The 23095-nt window shown below is 37.4% G+C and overlaps 1 protein-coding gene across 9 annotated transcripts in view; it reads left to right on the top strand.

Moving 5' to 3' along the window:
- The window catches only part of HHLA2 (HHLA2 member of B7 family), a 160482-nt gene that overhangs the window by 13115 nt on the left and 124272 nt on the right, over positions 1–23095 (top strand). For all 9 annotated transcript variants that reach the window (XR_012331532.1, XR_012331534.1, XR_012331533.1 and 6 more), the window contains exon 2: positions 11618–11684. Coding sequence is in view for 2 of the 9 variants with exons in the window: in XM_073804256.1 (XP_073660357.1) it covers positions 11639–11684 (46 nt within the window). In the remaining 7 variants the exon portion in view is untranslated. The remainder of the gene's footprint in view (positions 1–11617; positions 11685–23095) is intronic.

Here is a 23095-nt window from a genome sequence, read left to right as displayed (position 1 = left end):
AGCTGCAAATTAGTAAACTTATACAATGCTATTACCCTAAAAGGAATGTAAGTTTCTAGTAACCAGTCACAATAGAAAACAATCTACAGTTGACCCTTGAATAACATGGGTTTGAACAGTTTGGGTCCACTTATATGTGTATTTTTTCAATAGTAAATCCTATAGTACTACATGATCTGCAGTTGGTTGAATCCAAGGATGCTGAACTGTGCTGGAGGTTGGTGTTCCTAACCCTAGGGTGGTTCAACGAACTCTTTCATTCATTCGTTGTAAATTGAGGTGTAACTGCTGAGACCTGAGCTTCGTGTTACTTTTGGTTTTGAAGTCTCCCTGTTGCAAAAGGTTTGTCTCTTGCTCAATAAAATATTTATATCAAGTAATGCTCTCTGAATTTTCTTTTGAGAGTAGATTGGTCCAGGAACTCAAACAGAGCATAACAAGCATGTCTTGTCTTTGCTCTGTGATGTTTGAGGCCTCAGCTAGGAAGACTGGAAGGCTAGGGCGACTCCGTGGCTGAGGACTGGGTTCCTCCGAAGGCAAATTCACTCATGACAGGCACCTCGGCTGGGATGGTGTGACGATTAGGATGTCCAATAAGAGTTCCTACACATGGCTTCTCCATGTGGCTTGGCTTTCTTACAACATGATGATCTCAGGGTAGTCAGAGTTAAGAGTTTTCTTTTCTCCCTCATCTGAATTAAATCCAGGTTGATGAAAACCAGGAATTATCCAAATAAACAAACTACAGGGAGCTATTTCAAGATTCTTCCTTTTTCTGAGGTGGTTGATAAACATTTCAACTGTAGTCTGATATTTAATTCCAAAATAATAAAATCCTAACTTGCTTCCTGAAATGGCCTTTCTAAACTGGGAATTAGGGAAGAGTTCTCATCCAAAGGTAATTAAATGGCCTTAATAGGTAACTAATGACTTCTTAAGGACCTTCTCAGTGTATTCAAGTGCAGTGTTTACCACAGTAAGAAAACTATAGAGAACTGGGAAGAATGACAGGACTTTGTCCTGAAGGACATATATCTTATATCTCCCTTTAAAAATATTACCAAAAAGTAAATGACAAATGTTAGATAATAAAATGGATTAAAGTATTTAATCTCTCTCTGCACAGTGGTTAAAATGCAAAGTAACAGAAGAAGCAAGAGGGAAATAAATGAGACCAACCAAAATACATCTTATGGCTGAGTGTCAAATTACCCCTGAGTTTGTTTAATCTCTCTGTGATTTATACATGAAGAGCTAGCTAATTTGTGATATTGTTTGGAGAACTCAGAGGTATCAGAGTGAAGGCAGTTTTTCCAAACTAAAATGAGTTGGGAAGATAAGAAAATCCGCCATTTAAAATAAATTGGCTTAGGGACTAGCAAAACTCAGTACAAAGCTCTATCACTAATGAAATCCTTATTGAAAACTTAGCTTTGACCTATCGCTAAATTTAAAATTCTTATTTTAGTCTTGTGTAGCAATAGATATCATTTATTTATAAATTTGATTTTGCCTGTGACAATTTGCATAGCCTGGTAACTTAAGAAATCTACACAATTTTAAAGAGAAAACAAACATCTACTGAAATTAGAAAAACAGTTTTCCTACCAGTCCATGCTTTTCATTATGTATTTGATAAAGCAATAGGTTTACCTTGAGTTGTACTGAATCTAATTTTTGGACTTGGGCCTGTCTTTCTCGAAGAGTGGTAGGATTACACCTTTATCTTTCTTATATTCCCTTTGTTTTTGTAGTCAGGCTAGCATAGAAAAAAGTGGGTTGCTTTCTCCATGGTCTCTCTGGCTCACTTCTGATCAAAGAGAATATTTATTTAGAAATGGGGGGTAGTTCTTTTCATTTGTTTTAGCATAAACTACTGGGTTTTGAAAGCTTAAAATAATAATGAAAAATACCATGAATCCAGAAAGATCTGTTTGGGTAGTTATATCCTGATTAGAGATCAATTCTAAGTGTCTTGGAGAGAGGGGAAGTAGGGCACCTATGTTTGACGTTAATTAAGGCTACAGAACTAGAGAGGAGATTCTTTTAGTCTGAGAAATTAATTGAACTTATCTGAGTCTTAAGATAATCTTTCAATATACATCAATAAAACATGTATTTTATAATACCAATTTGTCATTGGCAGTTTCTGGCTATAAAGTCAAGGTAATTAAGGATTAACATTTTAGATTACAAAAGTAACATTTGTTGAGAGTCTTCTTAAATATTTAGGGTTGGCGACTCTAATCTGCTAAAAACTAGTTCACTGAGCAGCAGTTATGCTGCTGCTATGCAGATGCCTATCCCCAACCAATAAGGATGTTTTGATTTACTGCATTTGAAGGCGCCTGTACATGTACATGGTTAAAATCTCTACAGTTGAATCTGAAATGCAGCTAGTAGCTATATCATCCTCTTGGGAAAGTAACGTTACTGCTTCTATCTTGCATCATGTTGCTGTGGATTAAAATGCGGAACTCCCTCCCTTTTCATGAAATACCGCTTGTTGGATTAACTACACTACCCTGTGACATTTTGCGATGTGAAGTTTCCTCCCTCAGTTATCACTTTGCTGTATCCATCTTGGGCTTCAACTTTCTATCAATATTGTTCTACCATACAATAAAGATTTTTTCTCCTTTATAAAGAAGAAACACAATCAAAATTAAGCAGTTCTGCCTCTTTTCACTGGATGATTTTTTAATCCTATTCTTCAAGTAGTAGGGTCTATCCTGTCTTTATTGCTTTTTCTTTTGAAAACTTAATTTCAACTTCCTGTTGCAGTCCTTTCTTGTTTTTTGATTATGTGCCTGTTCCCTGAAACTATAATTTGGGTTGTTGAATTTATGTATATGTTTCCCTTTTTTCTTTCCTCTGTCACTTCCTAAATGATTTCAGAGTTTAGTTTGAGCCTCCGTTGCAGGCCTGAACTGTCTTTCACAATAATAGACTGTCTGGCATTTGAATGCTCTAACTGCTTTGAAATAAACCTTCCCAATATCTGGTGTACTTTTCACAATGTACTTGACATTCTTTTCGTTGATTGTAATAGATTCTGAGGTGTTTTCACTTTCTTCCAAAGTTTCTATTACTTCTACTTTAAAAAGCATAATATACGTTGATCAGAGTGAAACTAATTCAAGTGGAACAAATACTTAACTTCCAAAAAAGCATCTTCTTAAGAATCCTGCTTCATTCCTCTCAGAAGGATTTGTCACGCAAATCAAGAATTTTATAGTACAAATTTCCCCCACCACCTGAAAGTAGAGCATTCCTATTAAACTTTTCGTAAGCCGAAATGGTGGAAAGCAAAGAAGCAATTATCTTAGGACACATTTTGCTAACGGATGCACAAAGTAAATCAAGATAAAGCACAGGTGCTCACAGAAACAGTTCAAAGCTATGGCAGCTTGATGCTGAGATTCTGAGTGTAGTTCCTGGGGAAGGAGTTTAGCGGGGCCACTCTCACTGCTTGAGGCACACACTGCCTTTATAACAGCCCCCTGCAAAACAAATGCTGAGTGTAATTTTTGCTTTTCGCCTTTTTTTTGTAAAACCCAAAATCCTCTTTGGATTTCCTTCCATTAGCGAAAACAGGTACTAATGTGGGTAATTTATAAAAATGAAGTGGCGTAAAGCAAACTTTCAAAAAGGGGGGTGGTACCTGTATATTCTTTTTCTTAATATCCCCTCTATAGGAAGCATTCCTTTATCAATAGCCAACTTAGACAAAGTTTTATGTAACTAGAATTTTTCTGTTAGTTTTTACAGTAGAAAAAAATTGGAATCAACTAACGTGTCCGTTGGTACATAGTTAATATTCCATTGTATATATAGGCGCTAATTTAGGCAACATTGAAAAAGATGTTTTAAGATATTGGATGACGTGGAAAAATATGCATGCAATCAAAAAGTAGATTTGAAAATGGTATATAAGCAGCATAATATCAGTGTTCTAAAAATATATGCATATAAAAATAAGGTTAGTCATGTTATTCTGTAACGATGATTGCATTATCTGTGTTTCTTTTTTAATTTTTCCAGTCTCTGTAATCATACACTCTTTAAAAATAAGGAAAATTTACTAGACAGTTTTTTAAAAAATCACATATACACTTCTGTTAACACATGTTTGCTTAGTTGGCATTCTATGTCTCTTTTATATGTTGTTTTATAATCTAATAATCCCTTGTCAAGTTTAATACAGGGACAGGGAAACAGTTGCTTGCTAAACAATTGTTCTGATTCTTTCTCCTTCATGATAGCTAACGTTTGAGTACTTACTGTGTGGTTAGACACAGTGCCAAGGGTTTTAAGTATACAGTGTTTTATGTATCTAATTTAGACACTACCTTGCTTAAGCCTCAAAAGGAATCTAGTGTTTTATAGATTAGGACACTGGAGGTCAGACTGTCTAAGGTCACACAGCTGATATGTGGTAAGCTATATCTCATCCAAGGTCTCTAATGACAAAGCCCATAGTCTTTCCACTACAAAGTGAACATTACCATGCTTTGTCCAGAGTACGTGGGTAATATAGCAGCCTCTAACAGAATTATTTGGATATACAATAAAGCTTCTCCATTGCCCTGATTCTCAGTTAGATTTTTTAATTGAGTTAAACTTTTAAGATAATCGTAGATTCACATGCAGTCATAAGAAATAATCCAGAGAGATCCTTTGTCCCCTTTTCCTAGTATACTCCAATGGCATCGTCTTGCAAAACTATGTGCAATAGCATCAGGATATTGACATTGACATAGTCAAGATACATCACCACAGGGATCTCTCATGTTGAACTTTTGTAGCCATATCCACCTCCCTCGCACCTCACTTAACCACTAGCATCTGCAAAACTGTTCTCTGTTTACGTAATTTGTCATTTAAAGAATGTTACTTAAATAGGATCAAACAATATGTAGCCTTTTGGAGCTGGTTATTTAAACTCAGCATAATTCTCTGGAGATTCATCCTCGTTGTTGTATGGTTCAACAACTATGTATAGTTGGTACTTTTTTTTTTTTTTCTGAGTAGTTTTCTATGGTATAGATGTACCACAGTTTGTTTAACCATTCGCGCATTGAAGGATAGCTGTGTTGTTTCCAATTTTTGACTATTACAAATGGAACTGCTCTGAATATTACAGGTTTTTGTGTGAACATAAGTTTTCATTTCTCTGGGATAAATGCTCAGGGGTGCATTTGTTGAGTTGTATGGTAGTTGCATGTTTAGTTTTTAAAGAAATTGCCATGATGTTTTCTGGACTGACTGTGCCGTTTTGCATTCCCCTCAGCAATGTATGAGTGATGCAGTTTCTCCACATCCTCACTAGTGTTTGGGGTTGTCATTACTTTTAAAACATTTTAATTATCATTTAAAATTTTTTATCATTTTTATTTAATTTTTTAATTAAAATTTTTTGTGATAGTTGTGTAGTGATTATCTCACTGTAGTTTTAATTTGCATTTCCCTAATGTCTAGTGATGCTGAACATCTTTTCATGTGCTTATTTGCTATCTAAATATCTTCTTAGGTACAATGTCTCCTCGTGACTTTTGTCTATTTTCTTTTGGATTCTTTGTTTTTTTACTTTTGAGCTTTGGAAGTGCTTCATATACTTTAGATACTAGTTCTTTACCAGATATGTGGCTTACAAATATTTTCTCTCAATCTATAGTTTTCCTTTTCATTCTCCTAACAAGGTCTTTCACAAAGTAAAAGTTTAAATTTTTGATGATGTCAAGTTTATAAGTATGATTATGGATCATACTTTTAGTGTCAAATCTCAGAAATTTTGCCCAGCTCTGGTTACTAAAGATTTTCTCTTATTTTTTTTTTTTCTAAAAGTTTCACAGTCTTACCTTTTATTCTTAAGTTCAGGCTGATTTTCTGCGTCAGTCCTAGAATCAACTATTCTAGCCTACAAATCAAAGAAGTATGTGTTATGCTAACTCATACACTAAAACTTGCATGTACATATCTAGAAATATTTTTATATGTAACCATCTATATCTATAGTTAAGCTAAACTTGAGTTTATATTGATGTCTCAAACTCTAATCTATTACCATATGGATCACTCTAGCTTCCTTCCCTTGCTTATCTGTAAATTCTCAACAGTGAGAAAACTGACTCCTATCATCTGCCATCTATTTACTTAATTGCTCAGCTCCAATGTACATATATAGTGGTGTCAGAATTGTTAACCTGTACCCCAGTGGGAACAACTTTATCAATGAGAGTACAGTGCTTACGTACAATTTCTTTTGCTTTACTGTTAGAGACTCCACTCATTTCCAGAGTTACTTTGCTCAACACCTTTCCCCCACTTTCCACCTTTTCAGTAAAGTTGTTTCATACATTTGTAGTACAATTAGATTGTTTTGTCACAGTTTGCATTCCATCCTAGAATCCCCTGAGCTCCTGAATGATTTTTTTTAGTTTGCATGTATTAAGGTTTACTCTTTGTGCTATGGAATTCTGTGGGTTTTGAAAAATGCATAATTTAATGTATCTACAATTATGTTATCATACAGAATGTATGCCTTAAAAATATCCCCCGTGATTCACCTATTCAACCTCCCTCTTACCCCTCCTTCTTAGAAAACACTGATCTTTTTACAGTCTCTACAGTTATACTTTTCCAGAATGTCACATAATTGTACAGTATACTGCCTTTTCAGACTGGCTTCTCTCACTTTGTATTATGCATTTAAAATGGTACTGGCACAAAAACAGAAATAGAGATCAATGGAACAGGATAGAAAGCCCAGAGATAAACCCACGCACATATGGTCACCTTATCTTTGATAAAGGAGGCAGGAATGTACAGTGGAGAAAAGACAGCTTCTTCAATAAGTGGTGCTGGGAAAACTGGAAAGGTACATGTAAAAGTATGAGATTAGAACACTCCCTAACACCATACACAAAAATAAGCTCAAAATGGATTAAAGACCTAAATGTAAGGCCAGAAACTATCAAACTCTTAGAGGAAACCATAGGCAGAACATTCTATGACATAAATCACAGCAAGATCCTTTTTGACCCACCTCCTAGAGTAATGGAAATAAAAACAAAAATAAACAAATGGGACCTAATGAAACTTCAAAGCTTTTGCATAGCAAAGGAACCATAAACAAGACCAAAAGACAACCCTCAGAATGGGAGAAAATATTTTCAAATGAAGCAACTGACAAAGGATTAATCTCCTAAATTTACAAGCAGCTTATGCAGCTCAATAACAAAAAAAAACCCAATCCAAAAATGGGCAGAAGACCTAAATAGACATTTCTCCAAAGAAGATATACAGATTGCCAACAAACACATGAAAGAATGCTCAACATCATTAATCATTAGAGAAATGCAAATCAAAACTACAATGAGATATCATCTCACACTGGTCAGAATGGCCATCATCAAAAAATCTAGAAACAGTGAATGCTGGAGAGGGTGTGGAGAAAAGGGAACACTCTTGCACTGCTGGTGGGTATGTAAATTGATACAGCCACTGTGGAAAACAGTATGGCGGTTCCTTAAAAAACTACAAATAGAACTACCATACGACCCAGCAACCCCACTACTGGGCATATACCCTGAGAAAACCATAATTCAAAAAGTGTCATGTACCAAAATGTTCATTGCAGCTCTATTTACAATAGCCAGGAGATGGAAACAACCTAAGTGTCCGTCATCGGATGAATGGATAAAGAAGATGTGGCACATATATGCAATGGAATATTACTCAGCCATAAAAAGAAATGAAATTGAGCTATTTGTAGTGAGGTGGATGGACCTAGAGTCTGTCATACAGAGTGAAGTAAGTCAGAAAGAGAAAGACAAATACTGTATGCTAACACATATATATGGAATCTAAGGGAAAAAAAAAAAGGTCATGAAGAACCTAGGAGTAAGACGGGAATAAAGACACAGACCTACTAGAGAATGGACTTGAGGATATGGAGAGGGGGAAGGGTAAGCTGTGACAAAGTGAGAGAGTGGCATGGACATATATACACTACCAAACGTGAAATAGATAGCTAGTGGGAAGCAGCCGCATGGCACAGGGAGATCAGCTCAGTGTTTTGTGACTGCCTGGAGGGGTGGGATAGGGAGGGTGGGAGGGAGGGAGACACAAGAGGGAAGAGATATGGGAACATATGCATATGTATAACTGATTCACTTTGTTATAAAGCAGAAACTAACATACCATTGTAAAGCAATTATACTCCAATAAAGATGTTAAGAAAAATTAATCCATGTTCTTTCCTGGTTTGATAATTTGCTTCTTTTTTTATAGCTGACTAATATTCCATTTGTACCACAGCTTGTTTATCCATTCACTTATTTAGGAATATCTAGGTTGTTTTTAGTTTTCTGTGATTGTGAATAAATTTGTAATAAACATTCATGTGCAGATTTTTGTGTGAACATACATTTTCATATTAGTTGAGTAAATATCTAGAAGTATACTTGCTGGATTGTATGGTAAGTCTATATTTAGCTTTGTAATGAGCTTTTAAACTGTCTTCTAAAGTGATTGTACCTTTTTGCATTCCCATCAGCAATGAATGAGTGTTCTTGTTGCTCTGCATCCTCACCAGAAATTAGGATTCTCAATTTAAAAAAAAAATTATCCATTATAATAGATGGGTAGTGTAAATTACATTTTTATTCTTAAATATATACTGGAAACAGATTATTTTGCAATGCAGAAGAATTTCTTTTCTGTGTCTTTTTTTCTCTTTAAATTGGAGTATAGTTGATTAACAATGTTGTGTTAGTTTCAGGTGTGCAGCAGAGTGATTCAGTTATATGTATACATGTATCTATTCTTTTTCAAATTCTTTTCCCATTTAGGTTATTACAGAGTATTGAGCAGAGTTCCCTGTGCTATATATTAGGTCCTTGTTTGTTATCTGTTTTAAATATAGCAGTGTGTAGATGTCAATCCCAAACTCCCAATCTATCCCTCCCCCACACCCCTCCCCCCGGTAACCACAAATTCATTTCTAAATCTGGGAGTCTGTTTCTGCTTTGTAAATAAGTTTGTTTGTATCATTTTTTTAGGATTCTGCATATAAGTGATATCATATGATATTTGTCTTTCTCTGTCTGATTTACCTTACTTAGTATGATAATCTCCAGGTCCATTCATGTTGCTGCAAATGGTATTATTTCATTCTTTTTAATGAATGCAGAAGAATTAATTAAAGGAAATGATACTCTTCAAAGACACTGATAACCATAGTCTTTACCTCCTCCTCACAGAATAAGGGTTGGCCTCACTGCTAAGGAATTTTCTTGAAGACCCCGGAGAGCCCATGTTTGTAAACATTCCCTGGAATCCATGATTCTCAGCCCTATCAGACCCAGTGCACCCTTACAACAAATGTTTGTAATGCCTTCTTTTCTATGCCAAAATGAAATGAATCAGTAATATAACCTAACTGCATAGTTTTAAAAAATCAATATAATTGTTAAATACAGGAGAAATTTTAAAAATTAAAAATTAGATATTCAAGCATGTAGATGTTCAGCCATAAATATATTAAAAGACAATGAAGTAGTCAGGTATTAGTACTTTCTTCCCAAATAAGTGAGAAGATCAGAAGTCACTCCATGCAAGACACAGAGGGAAATTGAAGCATTGGTATGAGTGGACACTAGAATAAAATCTAGTATTACTCTTGTGCATAATTGAAAGAGAACTTATTTATATGTAATGAGGAGGAACAACCCCAGTTGAAGTAGGACTAATATGCCAAGATAAATTACAGACTGTTTTTTTTTTTAATTTTTAAAAATTACAGACTGTTGAAGTGAAAGCAATGGTGAGATATTCTTGCAAATGAACTCAGTATTACAAGTATGGTGTTAAAATTTCATATATTGTGACATAAAGTGTTAGTGACAAAGTACACGTCTCCTGCCATTTTGAAATCCCATTACATGTTGGAACATACGTTCAGTCTCAGCTAAAACAGCCTGGGAGGCTATATTCTTCCATAAGCAATAGGGACTATAGAATAGATTGGAAAGAAACTATAAATAAGAGGCTACATGTACCCCAATATTCACTGCAGCACTATTTACAATAGCCAGGACATGGAAACAACATAAATGTCCAATGATAGATGAATGGATAAAGAAGATGTGGTACATATATACTATGGAATATTACTCAGCCATAAAAAGGAACAAAGTATACCAGAAAGAGAAAAACAAATATCGTATATTAACACATATATGTGGAATCTAGAAAAATGGTACAGATAAACCTATTTGCAGGGCAAGAATAGAGATGTAGACATAGAGAATGGACATGTGGACACAGGGAGGGAAGGAGAGGGTGGGACGAATTGAGAGATTAGGTTTGATATAAATACACTACCATGTGTAAAATAGATAGCTATTGGGAACCTGCTGTATAGCACAGGGAGCTCAGCTCGGTGCACTGTGACGACCTAGATGGGTGGGATGGGGGGGGAGGTGGGAGGAAGTTCCAAGAGGGAGGGGATATAGGTATACACATAGCTGATTCACTTCACTGTACAGCAGAAACTAACACAACATTGTAAATCAATTCTACTCCAATAAAAAATAAAGGCTGTAGAGAAATCATGTGATGAACCATAAGGGACAATATTGTAGTAAGAGCTGAAAACAGGCAACCCCAAAATAATGCCAATGCTAGTTTTCCAATATAAGTGTTTGTCCCTGTTCTACAAAGAAATAATGGAAGATGATAAGAATGTGAAATTTTAAAAATATTTTTATAATGAAATGTAGTGTTCTGCTAGTTTTATAATATTTGGCATGAAGTCGCAAAAGGAGTCCCAAAGCTATCATATATTTGCAATCTGCCTTGTCGTTTTTGCAATAATTGCATTTCTACACTGAAACCCTTTTTAACTAATATGCATTTTAAAATGCTGTATAACATTGAGTAGATAGAAAGTAGAGAGATAGTAAACTATTCAATAGTTTTAAAAGTCTCTATCCCATTTAAGCTTTTCTCTCTATAACATCCTTCTCTTAAATTATGTTGACTTCTTGCATAAATATATGAAAAATCTTTTTAGTATCTCATCTACTGAAGTATCATTAGTTTGTACTTATAGTGGGTTTGGCACTCTGGGATATTAAAACTGTGTTCAGGAAGATACTCCATGTGTGGGATTGTTCTTTCTGTTTAGAATATCTAACATTCTTTGCCCCTAACCACTAAATGCCTGAGCCTCCGTGTCTCTGTCCCCAGTCGTCAGAAAAGCAAAAATGCTCCCACATTTCCAAGATGTACCCTAGCCTACAGTACCTCCCTTGTTGAGAACCTCAACTAAATCTACGGTTCCTAACCTTTCATGAGGAATATTGTAAGTTTCAGCTGCTTGAGCGTAGTGAGTGAAATCTGGATAAGTAGATTCTGTAACAATTTCGTGGTGACTGGAGAGGCCATCATGTGTTTGATGAAATGGGAGTTTCAGAACAGAGTTCAAATGATAAATGTCAGATTTTGCAAAGGTACGTGCAAAAAATGTCCTTGAGGAGGAAACAGGGTATTAGAGAAGAAGAAAGCTAGGTCAGAAACTAATGTTGCTCATTTTTTGTTGTTTTTTTAGTCCACAAAACTGGGTGAGGACATGGGAAGAAAGACGAAAAGGAAACTGACATGCCAGCGTGTACCAGGTACCAAGAGCTGTACTGACACTTCCAAATCTAATCTCCATAAAACTCTGAGGAGGCTACACTGTTCTCAATTAATTCTCAGGTTATGGTAGAGGAGACTGGGATTCTAAGAAACTGTGTAACTTTTCCTACCTTGTTTGAAGAACAGAGTCTGCCAAACAAGAGGAACAAGAAGAAAACTGGATGTTGGAAATGGAACAGATTGGCATACTCATGCTGTTGAATGGGAAAGCAGGCTTGTTAGGTGACAGATCAATGTTTTGGGAGAAGTAGAAAGCCTTTGTGAGATGGTAGGTCCAGACACTCTGTATTCCTAACCTGAGCTAAGGTCTTTTGTCCAAGTGGTAAGAACATACCACTGTTGTACTTTGTTCCCTGTAGGTAGGAACAAAATACACCACCCAAGCTTTAGAGTTTTTGATTCAGGTCTAGCTGTGGCTAGACCCCATTAAATATTGTGGCCTGTGATTTTACAATAATTAAACATTTCAAATTGAAAAATGGAAGAAGTTCCCATTAGGTCATGTTAAAGATTGAATGTGGGTGAAATGTGTTGCTTTCTACAAGTTTATGGACAGAAAACCTCTAAGTGTTTATGTGCCATTCTTGGTAAGATCTACATTTAAATCAGTAGGTCTTGTGCTTTAATTCTGGAGTCTCAAAGGTAGTGCTTAAAACATGCTCCTACCAGCTTGTGAGGACCAATTGTTAAATTTTCAGGAGTTTTGCCATCTGTTTATTAAATCCTTGATAGTTTGAAATCAACTGTGATGGCAATATTTACATCTCAAAATTAGAAAACCCTACAAATCCAGCCCCTACTCCCTGCTTCTGAACTAATTGTTAAACATTGTATAGGTATACTAGTCTAAAGGTTATAAAATGATTCACCTGTGGTCATTGGCATTTACTTGTACTCAAGGGTATCTTTCTATGGCTTACAATCACTGGCCATATGACAACTACTGAAAAAATTATTTGCTCCTTTTACATAACACACTTTTGGTTGGGATGAGGTAAGTACAAAGTTACTTATTTAGGGGGAGATCTCTAGTGCGGATAGTGGTGGTAATCAGGTTGTGCCTCATTATCATTAAAGCTTTTATTATTTCCCTTCATCCTCATTCTTTTTTCCCAAAGCCCTCTGCTGTCATTGGTAAACATTCTAATCGATTTACTGTCTATATTTTTGAATGTGTTCTTATAAAATGTGTACTGTTCTGCATACATATATTAATTTATAGAAATGGTTCATCTCAATCTGTCTTACACTGTTCCATACCTTTTACACCCAGAACTAGTATTAATGATTTTTAATTTGACTATGTTGTAACCAATTGTCCTCTGGAAAGACTTCACTAGTCACTTTCCCATCATCCATTCTTGAGGATCCCCATATTCTCACATTCTTGCCAATGCTTGACAATTTTCCAATTTTCTATTTCCAGGCTAATAGGTGTAAATAATATCTTTTCTTAATTTACATTCCTTTGATTACTAATGAGTCTGAGCACCTTGTTATACAGTTGCTAGCATTTGAATTTTCTGTAAATAGCTTGTGGGTATATACTTTGCACAACTTTTTTTCTTTGGTGTTCCTGTCTCTTTATTGTACATTCTAGATATTAATTTGTTGTCAATTTCACATCCTGCAAACTTCTTTGGAAAAACAAATTTAAGTTCCTTTACTTAAATTAGGAACCCACAATCTCATATTTTTTGGTGAAAGTGTACTGAGAAGAAAATTGTGGCGATTGGTTCTTTCACCAGTCAAGATAGATTAGATCATGTTTCAGTATCAAACATTTTCCATATCTTTATGGTTTAAACAGGCAGCATACCTGAGAGAGAAATAAATATGTCAACTGTGGATCAGCAGAGGGGCTCCGCTTTTTACAGTAACGCAGGGACTGTCAGATCAGCCACCACCTCAGCATTGCTGGTTGCTAAGACAAAGGGAAAGAGGGAATTCTGAAGCATTTAGCACCAGCAAATAAATGCTTGGCCAGGAGTTGGTCATGCGGCCTTACCCATTTCCAAGAGGTCCAGGAAGTACAATCCTGCCATTTTATGAGAAATAAGCAAGATGCAAATAGTCAGCAAAAATCACTATTATCTGCCTTTCTGGCTATCAGATATGCAGGTTACCACCTTCTTTCCTGCCACCAAAACCCATTCCATCTTTCTTGAGAGATACAATCCAAAAGTCACTTAAAGTCAGTGCATCAGACTCAAAGCCCAGCATCTCTAAGTAATAAATAGCATTCTTTACATCAGATCCAGGTGTGGTCCTTCATTATCTGGAAACCTGTGAATTAAAATGACAAGTTATTAGTTTCTCACACACCCAGTATACATTGGTGGAATAAAGGAATGGTAACTGAAACAAATAGTCCTATTCAGATTGGGAAAGAATGGGAAGTCAATTTTAAGATCACCCTGGGAATGTGTTGTCAGGATCCTTTATGCTATGGGTGGAAGAGATATATATATATATATATATATATATATATATATACATTTTTTTTTTAAGATTTATTATTTATTTTGGCTGCGTCGGGTCTTAGTTGTGGCACGCGGGATATTCGCTGAGACATTCAGGATCTTCCGTTGTGGCGCATTGGCTTCTCCCTAGTTGTGGTGGGTTTTCTCTTCTCTAGTTGTGGTGTGCAGGCTCCAGGGCACATGAGCTCCGTAGTTGTGGCACGTGGGCTCCAGAGCTCGTGGGCTCTGTAGTTTGCAGTATGCAGGTTCTCTAGTTGAGATGCGTGAGCTCAGTAGTTGTGGCACCCGGGCTTAGCTGCCCCGCATGTGGGATCTTAGTTCCCTGAACAGGGATCGAACCCACGTCCCCTGCTTTGGAAGGTGGATTCTTTACCACTGGACCACCAGGGAAGTCCCAGATATATCTAATGAGGACTCAATTCCAAGTTCACTGTTTTCCAAGTTCACTGTTTTCCAAGGTCCTTGGCTTAGGCCTTGGGAAGTTTCTCCTTTCTCCATTATCTTCTATGGCTATAGTTCAGGAGAGAGTTGGAGAATATATCTGCCTTAGAGATTAAGAAACTTTCTCAGCTTGTGCTTTCAGGCCAAGAATCATTTTAAGTTTCAAATAATCATCAAATTTTGGTCTAGTCTTGTGGTTTCTTTGGACTAAAACAACATATTTAATTAGGTTCTCATCCGTTTGATTTCATTCATCAGCATGTGCCAGTAGACATCCACAATAGTTTTCAAGACTGGGCTAAGTTCAATTAAGTGCACAGCTTGAACCTATGAGGATTTGGTGGGAGAATCATAGCCTTTGTCTGTTTTCACTGAGTCATTTTGTCCTCTTTAAATGACATAGTGGATGCCATAACCTTAACTAGATCTATGCTTTCTGATAACAGAAACCATTCAGAAGTTTTCAGTTTTAGTCATGCCTTTGATTTGGTTCTTGCTGTAAGGCTAACTTTTAATAAGCCTCTTTTTTTGTATGAAAAGTCTTCTTATCTTTTACCAGTTGAGGTTAAGAAGTATTTCCCTTCCCAACCCTGCAAGTCCTAGACTTCCTGGATCCTCTCTGTTCCCTTTCATTCTTTCTTGTAAACCAGCCAACTCTTTCCCCAAGTTAAATGAGTTAATCTATTTCTTGTTTGTTGACAAATATAACCAATGGTAATTAAAATTCTCTCTTCCAAGCTTTTCCCTCAGAAATGCAAGTTTATCAAGAAAATACATTACATACTTTCCAAGTGTCACAGATGACAACTTAACCAAATGTTTCACCACTGTATAACATGGATTCTTATTCTTTCAGCCTCCAAAGTTTATTTTCTTGCTGCCTAGCCCCTAGGCCAATGCCAAAAAAATTGATATTTTTGTTAGGTGATACCTCCTTTTCTAAATACTTACTTGTATAATGATCCAGGCATTCTTCTAAGATGGGTGACGAATGTAGCAGGTAACTGTGAGGTTCTGCTGCTTACTGGACTATCTTCCTCTTGTTACTGAATTAGAAGGAGGGGACAATTAATTGGCTCATTGTCTCTTAAGTTCTAATATTTCTAAGTCAGTTACCAAATATAATGTTCAAGTAACACTAAATAAATATAAATATATAAATCATCAGTATCTAAAACTAATATATTGAATATCTCTTTTCCCCCTTGTTACAATTGTAGCAAGCCTGAGGATATGTCTCATATGATTTGCCTTCTTGCCTGATTCTTTCACACAGGTACAAAGAATAAATGGGTAACTTGGTATTACCTGTCTTTGCATAATCAGAAATTTTTGAGGAATTGTGTTGAGGATACTCAGTCTCCAGCTTTGTGGGTTTGTCCTTTCAAGGGATTCTTGAGTAATTTTAGACACTACTGTGTTGAAGTACTGATGTGGGGGAGATAGAGAAATGAATGATGCTCCTCTACTCTGGGGGGATGGGCAACAGACTCTTCCATAAGACTTGAGAGAGCTGACACCAGCTTCATGTTTAGAGTTTGTTGAGCAACAGATCTTAGACCCATCCAGAACTGCCAGGGCATAAGAGGTGGATGAAGAGGGTAAAGAAGTCTTGATAGGCTAGAGAGGGTCAAATATGACCCTGAATTAATCACACCACTGAGCTTGACATCAAGAAGACTCAAATTCCCAATGAACCCAGGTGGTTAATACCTGATTATTGGGTACCAGAGTATCAACTCTGGAAGATGGGCAGATGGAAGAAAGTGACTGCGTCAAAGAGAAATGTAGGCCAACTCATGAAATCTGTATGTAGAGAAAGGGTTGAAAACTTCCTCTAAAGAGCCAGATAGTAAGTATTTTAGGCTTTGCAGGCCATATGTGATCTCTGTCACATATTCTTTTTCCCCTCCTTCTCTGCTAACCCCTCCTCCTTTTCCACCACCACCTCCTTTTCCTTCTTTTACTTCTCCTCTTCCTCTTTCTTCTGCTATAACTCTTTAAAAATGAAAAAAACATTCTTAGTTCTTGGATCATACAAAATCATGCCTGCAGACTATATTTGGCCTAAGGGCTGTCATTTGTCAGTCCCTGGTATAGAGAAATTTGTCCAGATATCTATAGGACCATGGATACTGGGATGCTACAAGGGAGGTTAGGGGACATCTGCAGGAAAAACTCATGTCATATAATGGAGTCAATATTGGTCAATGACTGTGCTAAAACACCAAATCCCTAGGCACCAGCAGTTGTGCATAGAAAGATGTGGATATGCCCTTTCTCCCTACAGCTGCATTGACATAATTACTGAACAAGGATGAGGAAGAAGCCTGAAGAAGGATCTTTAAATAGGAATGCAATTAAATGATTTTGAACTTAGCTGGAAATAATTATTGAATTGGACCACCTTTTCTACTGCTAAGCATACGTAGGGCTACAGAGCTAAGATGAAATTGGTTATAGAGATGGATTTTCAATTATGTCCTTAACAATTTGACTTTCTAATCTATACCTGGTTTATGAAGATGTTTGAACAACCACCAGTGAATTTGTACAATGTGGTTAAAAATAATTGGGGATTCCAAGATAAATAACTTTATCTCTTATCAGAGGTTTGGATAGGCATAGAGGGAAAGGAGTACAAAAGCTATATTCACAGACTAAACGAGGTCTTGAATGTGCAAAAGATGTAAGATGTAATTTTTAAACAGTTTATTTGAGAAATTTTGTAGAATTTGAAAACTGGGTACTTTTCAAACCAGTTCTGACAACACCAAATTTACATATACTATCAAAGTTTACTTGATTAGAAAAAAAATTAGCACTATCTAGGCTATAAGAAAAAAATGGGAAAATTCTGAATATTGGAGACATTTAGGTTTTAAAAGCATACCAAAAGTTCAATTATAAAAAGAAATTTTAAAATGGCCCCTACGCTCATTCTTTGTGATTCCTGATGGGAAGATCTGTAGGACAAACAAAAAAGTCCTCAAATCTTGAGCTGATATCTAGAAAGGGTTATTTAGTTCTTTTAATGCTCTGTATGTTTTGGCCTAAGGAATTGCAGGTATCATGCCCACCTTTGGAGCAGTTAAACTCTTTTAACCACAGCTCTTGCGCAATAATCCTGGGAAAAGACCTCTTATGATCTTGAGAAAATCTAGAGCATGTGCCTTTGGTCTTTACATCTCTCCTTTTGAAGGTCTTACTGAGGTTTTGCATGGAACATGGCAGGTGTTTTGCATGGTACCTGACAGGCGTGTGCCAGGGCAGAGTTGTATAGGGTCTGAGTCAGGCTGGTACATGGTAGTTATACCAGGTCAGGCATCATAGAATCCCCAGGGCCAAAACAAAAAGGAACCCCAAGGCTGGTGTATGACTGTCGAGAACGTGTGTTTGCATCAACTTCTTGATGGCTTTTGCTGTCTTTAACTCCAAGGCAGCCCAAGTCCCCTTGCCCAGTTCTATACTGCTTTTGTAGTACCTTAAATATTGGACATAAGGAGACTTCAAATTGTATTGCATTTTATCTCTTGGTCTAACATCCAGCAAGACTATATTCCTGGAATGACCTGGGAGTCTTCAGAAAGTCTTGAGCCAGCCATTTCTCAGAGGTGGGTTATTGTCTTGGCCTAGTCTCTGTCCATGGGATAGGCAGGAACTCTGTTAAGAGGTCTATAGTAGGTACTAATGGGGACAGTTCTGTCCTGATAAGTCCCCAGTCTATCCAGTTGTCCTTTGTTTGCCCAGTCCTTGGGCAGTGGAGAGTATGGCAATTAATGGTTCTGGATATCTTGTTCGGATGATTTGGGGGCAGAAATAGCTACTTCATTCAGTTGTCTGCTTCCTCTGAGGATCTTGAATCAGCAGTTGACTTACAGTTGAATGTCATTTTAAGGTCTCTAATAGTTGTAACTTTCTAATTATGTTAAGAATATTTCTACTTTTACAGCGAATTGGGGATTAATAAGGACAGTAAAGTTTCTGAATTAAGGACAAAGCCTTTCATAAACCATGAAAAATTGCTCTCCACCAAAATGTCTTTCCCTGTCAATGGATAGGGATAAATGTTAGGTTGACCTAGGTAGAAATCATGAAGTCTTACAGTCTCTCTTTTTCAATTCTGCTCACTGCAATTGCTGTGTCTTCAACCATCCAGAAAATAAATGTTCTATTACTACTACATATTCACCTATGGAGTAAACAATTTGAGAAAAGTTATTTGGAGATGCTCAACCAATCCTGTCATTCATAGTTTCAGTCTGTATTAACTTTACAGTTTTTTTCAGCATTATGTAAATTACAGATTGAGGCATAAACTGAGCATATCCTCTCTTATCCTAGAAAAGTTTCCCATTAATATTTAATGTCAGAAGCAATTTGTCTCAATTATAATTAATTGTATCATGGAGGATTTTAGCAAGGTTCTTTGGAAGTTATCTGGTGACACCAGGCATCCTTCCTCGATTCCATAGATCTTACTTTCATGAATTTTAAAACTTGATGATTTCCATTTTTGCCCTGATTTGAGGGTCTAATATTATGCTTCTGTTGTGGACTCCTTGAACTTCTGCATACTTTTTTTCCTTTCTATTCTGTAAGAGAGTGTATTTGTATTAGAACTTCAGTCAACGCAATCTATTAAGAATGGTGGTCTGCTATGGCTATCTCTTTTACTGTAGACCTCTATCTTGATGATAACAGCTTTCTTGGGTAGAGAATCTTTGTGTTTCTATAACATTTCAAATTCATGAACTACTGAACTACTAATGAGCTATTCCAAAATCAAATCAGTGATGTGTGTGTGTGTGTGTGTGTGTGTGTGTGTGTGTGTGTGTATCATTTACTAGCAATTTAACATGTCCTTTGTATGACCACAAGTTCAAGCATTTGAGCTGATTTGTCTTCTGTTAAGGGATTGGGTTCTACAAGAGAGTCTAGAGTAGTAATTGCATATCCACTTTGGTATTATTACCTTTCACTTTTAAGATAAAACCTATCAATAACAAAAAAGTCTGAATCTGGTATGGGCATGTCCAGAAGATCTGTTCTAGGATAGACACTTTTCAAAATATAGAAAAAGAACCACGAGGTTGTCTTTCATTAGGTAAGGTTAATCATGTTGCTGGGTTAAGAATGTTAATCAGTAGATAAGAATATGAAGGGAAGAAAATAACAATATTTCATAATTAGTTCAGCATCAGCAGAAAATGCTAGATGTTTTCAGTTAGCAGTAGGGACTGTGCTGCATGTGATATCATCAGATTTATAGATGACTGTGTTAGTTCAGAACTTCTGGGAAAACAGATGTCAAAAAGAAGTTAGGGGCTTCCTTCGTGGTGCAGTAGTTAAGAATCTGCCTGCCCATGCAGGGGACATGGATTCGAGCCCTGGTCTGGGAAGATCCCACATGCCGCGGAGCAACTAAGCCCGTGCGCCACAACTACTGAGCCTGCGTTCTAGAGCCTGCAAACCGCAACTACTGAGACCACATGCCACAACTACTGAAGCTTGAGCACCTAGAGCCCATGCTCTGCAACAACAGAAGCCACCGCAATGAGAAGCCTGTGCACTACAGTGAAGAGTAGCCCCCACTTGCCGCAACTAGAGAAAGCCCACGTGCAGCAACGAAGATGAAACACAGACAAAAATAAAAATAAAATAAATAAATAAGAAGAAGTTAGAAGTGCAAGAGCTTCATTGGAAGAAATGAACTTGTGAAGTATAAAAGTAAGAGGGACAGAGGAGTAATCAAGTACAGTCTTTAGACTGTGATGCAGGTCTGATACTTGTGAAGGAAGAGAAAGAAGGAGAATTAAGAACAAAGCACCTCAAACTAGATAAATCTCAGAGAAAGTCATTTGGTTAACCCAACAGGGACCTCTAGAGCAAAGATTGCCCTTTAAGGAAGTCCCGTGTTAGGAAAAATGGCCAGGACCTTATACCAGAGTGACTGAGCACAACCTGCCTGGGGAGATTGTGTTCTCAATTTGAATGCTGTGGCAGATCTCCAAAGCACAGCTGTTGGAAGTTGTCAGCTAACTGTACTCCTTGTGGCAGGTTTTCTCTTTATAGGAGGTCCTAATGGAACATTACATTGCTGCCCTAGTCCATACTTGCACTACACAGATCCAGTGAACACAAGTTCAGGAAGCAGCTTCTCCAGAGTTCCCATGGGCCTCTACTCCTGAGTGGGGACTTGGAGGGAGTAACCATAACTTTACCACTGCAGTTGATCTTGTGGCTGTAACTGATGAGATGAATCCTAGATGACAGTCCAGATCTCTTGGACTGTATTAAGACAGAGAGCCTTATTAAGTGAGGACATTGTTAACTGTCTTTTAGGCAAAATTGTAAAGGAATTTTGTCTGTTTCACATGAATGCAGGTGTTCTGATTCTCATTCCTGATTGGATCAGAAAAAAAAATTGTTAAATCTCTGGTTGCATACCATGTACCTGAGGCCTTACTAATCTGCTCTAGCAATGATACCACATTCAGCACAGTGGCTGTGACAGGGGCTACTAGTTGGTGAGCTTGCAGTGGACTACAGACACTCTCCAAGGTGCACTCGACTTCTCTAGGATCGGAGTGACAAATTAAATGGAAATATAATAGGGACCACCACTCTTGTATCCTTTTTGGAATGTGATGTTGTTTTTTTCTTACTCTTGTATCTGGTGTGAGAGTATTTCAGAGACTTCCACTTGACCCTCCTGATTCTGATAGCTCCTACCAATAAGGCAGGGACCCATTATGAGGGTTATGTCAACTGACAAATATGTCAATCCTAACTATATGTTTGAAGACTAAGAGACTGATGATGTGTAGCTCTACAAACCAAATAGATTCACTCTAAGGCAGTGGAATCCATTTATTACCTGGTCTCTGCATGCCCCCCTCTAACAGGGGAGCCTTAATTCTGTTCTGTGGGTATCAGTGTCAGTGAAGACCCTATGTCCCAAAGGCCATAATTTTCATCGGAAAAGAACTAGAGGAATCATTACAGTACATACCTACCATGTTTTTTCTTTTTTCTTTTGTTTTATATCTTTATTGGAGTATAATTGCGTTACAATGTTGTGTTAGTTTCTGCTGTACAACAAAGTGAATCAGCTATATATATATATATATATCCGCATATCCCCTCCCTCTTGCATCTCCCTCCCACCCTCCCTATCCCACCCCTCTATGTCATCACAAAGCATCAAGCTGATCTCCCTGTGCTATGGTTTTGAAAAGTCCTTCATCATGAGGACTCAGCCACCTCTCTAGTCAATGAGTTCCAGGTCTTAGAACAGATCAAGTCCAGGAACTACACAAAATAATGTGACTTTTAAATGAGATGACCACATTCAGCTTCCTGCTCTTCCAATCTTACCTTCTTTTGTTCGTATGAACTAGCAGCATCCTCACTAGCTGCTGGTCCATTTTGTCTCTGGAAATACTACAACTCCATGTGGACTAAGCCCCTTGGCTGCCCTTCTAAACTTGCTGGTTGTTAAGGGAATTCGGGGACCCTGCCTTATGGTATTTAAGCACCACCACCTCTCCCCTATTATTTCCCACTAACCCCATTGCTATGAATAAGCCAACCCTAAGACCACCTTTCCTACTCTTAGCCCTGGCCTGAAGAAGAAAGCAAACACTGACCCTTTTTAGAGATGCTGGCATCATACTCTCCAGCACATTCCTAGCAGCCTTGTTGAATGGCACATTTTCTAGGCCCTTGTGTGGAACATAATCCTGTGGTGGGTATTCTTTCTGGCCTCATATAATATATCCATTCCAGCAAGCCCACGCTCCTGAGCCCTTTCTCTACTGTCTGTCTCAGCAACTCAGGCATTTTTACTCTGCACGGTGTGGACCAGCACTGGGTTTCTAAGGCCTCTCTAGCAGCATGTTCACTCCAACCCCAGGGTCCTTGCCATATAATAACCATACGTGCCCCCAAGTCAATAAACTCTCATTTATCCAGTCTGGTGCCCTTCTTGCGCAAACACCCTCAAAATCCTTTACAGTGGATTTTGTTCCTGTAAGTACAGGCCGACTAATTTTTGCAATTCCTTTAGGATCTAAACCCCAGCTGTCTTATGCTGGGATTTAACCCTAGTTATCAGCCTTAAAGCTAGGAAACAAAATGGGGGCATTTCTTAGGGTGGACATGTGATGCCTTATGAGGAAGAGCCCTTCAAAGTGTCTTCCTGTATGAGGTCAATATTAGTCTTTAATAGGGAGTGTTGGGCCACCTTTCTAGGCTCTGGTTCAGGGTGTCCACAGAGCCACAGTCCTCAGGGACACTCATCCAGACACCCTCCTGCCATGTTTCCCCAAACAGTACCCTCTGTTTTGGATGAGCTTTCATTAGTCTTTGAATTTTCCCAACCTTACCTGTCAGATTTGGAGTTTGTTCTTCATTTGTACCTGCTCTCCTTCTGAAGAATATAAGAGCCTCTTTGTAAGTTA

This window comes from Tursiops truncatus, chromosome 4, assembly GCF_011762595.2.
Source record: "Tursiops truncatus isolate mTurTru1 chromosome 4, mTurTru1.mat.Y, whole genome shotgun sequence".
Lineage (NCBI taxonomy): Eukaryota > Metazoa > Chordata > Mammalia > Artiodactyla > Delphinidae > Tursiops > Tursiops truncatus.
The sequence above is the reverse complement of the archived record's forward strand: the minus strand, read 5'-3'. Positions and strand labels throughout refer to the sequence as shown.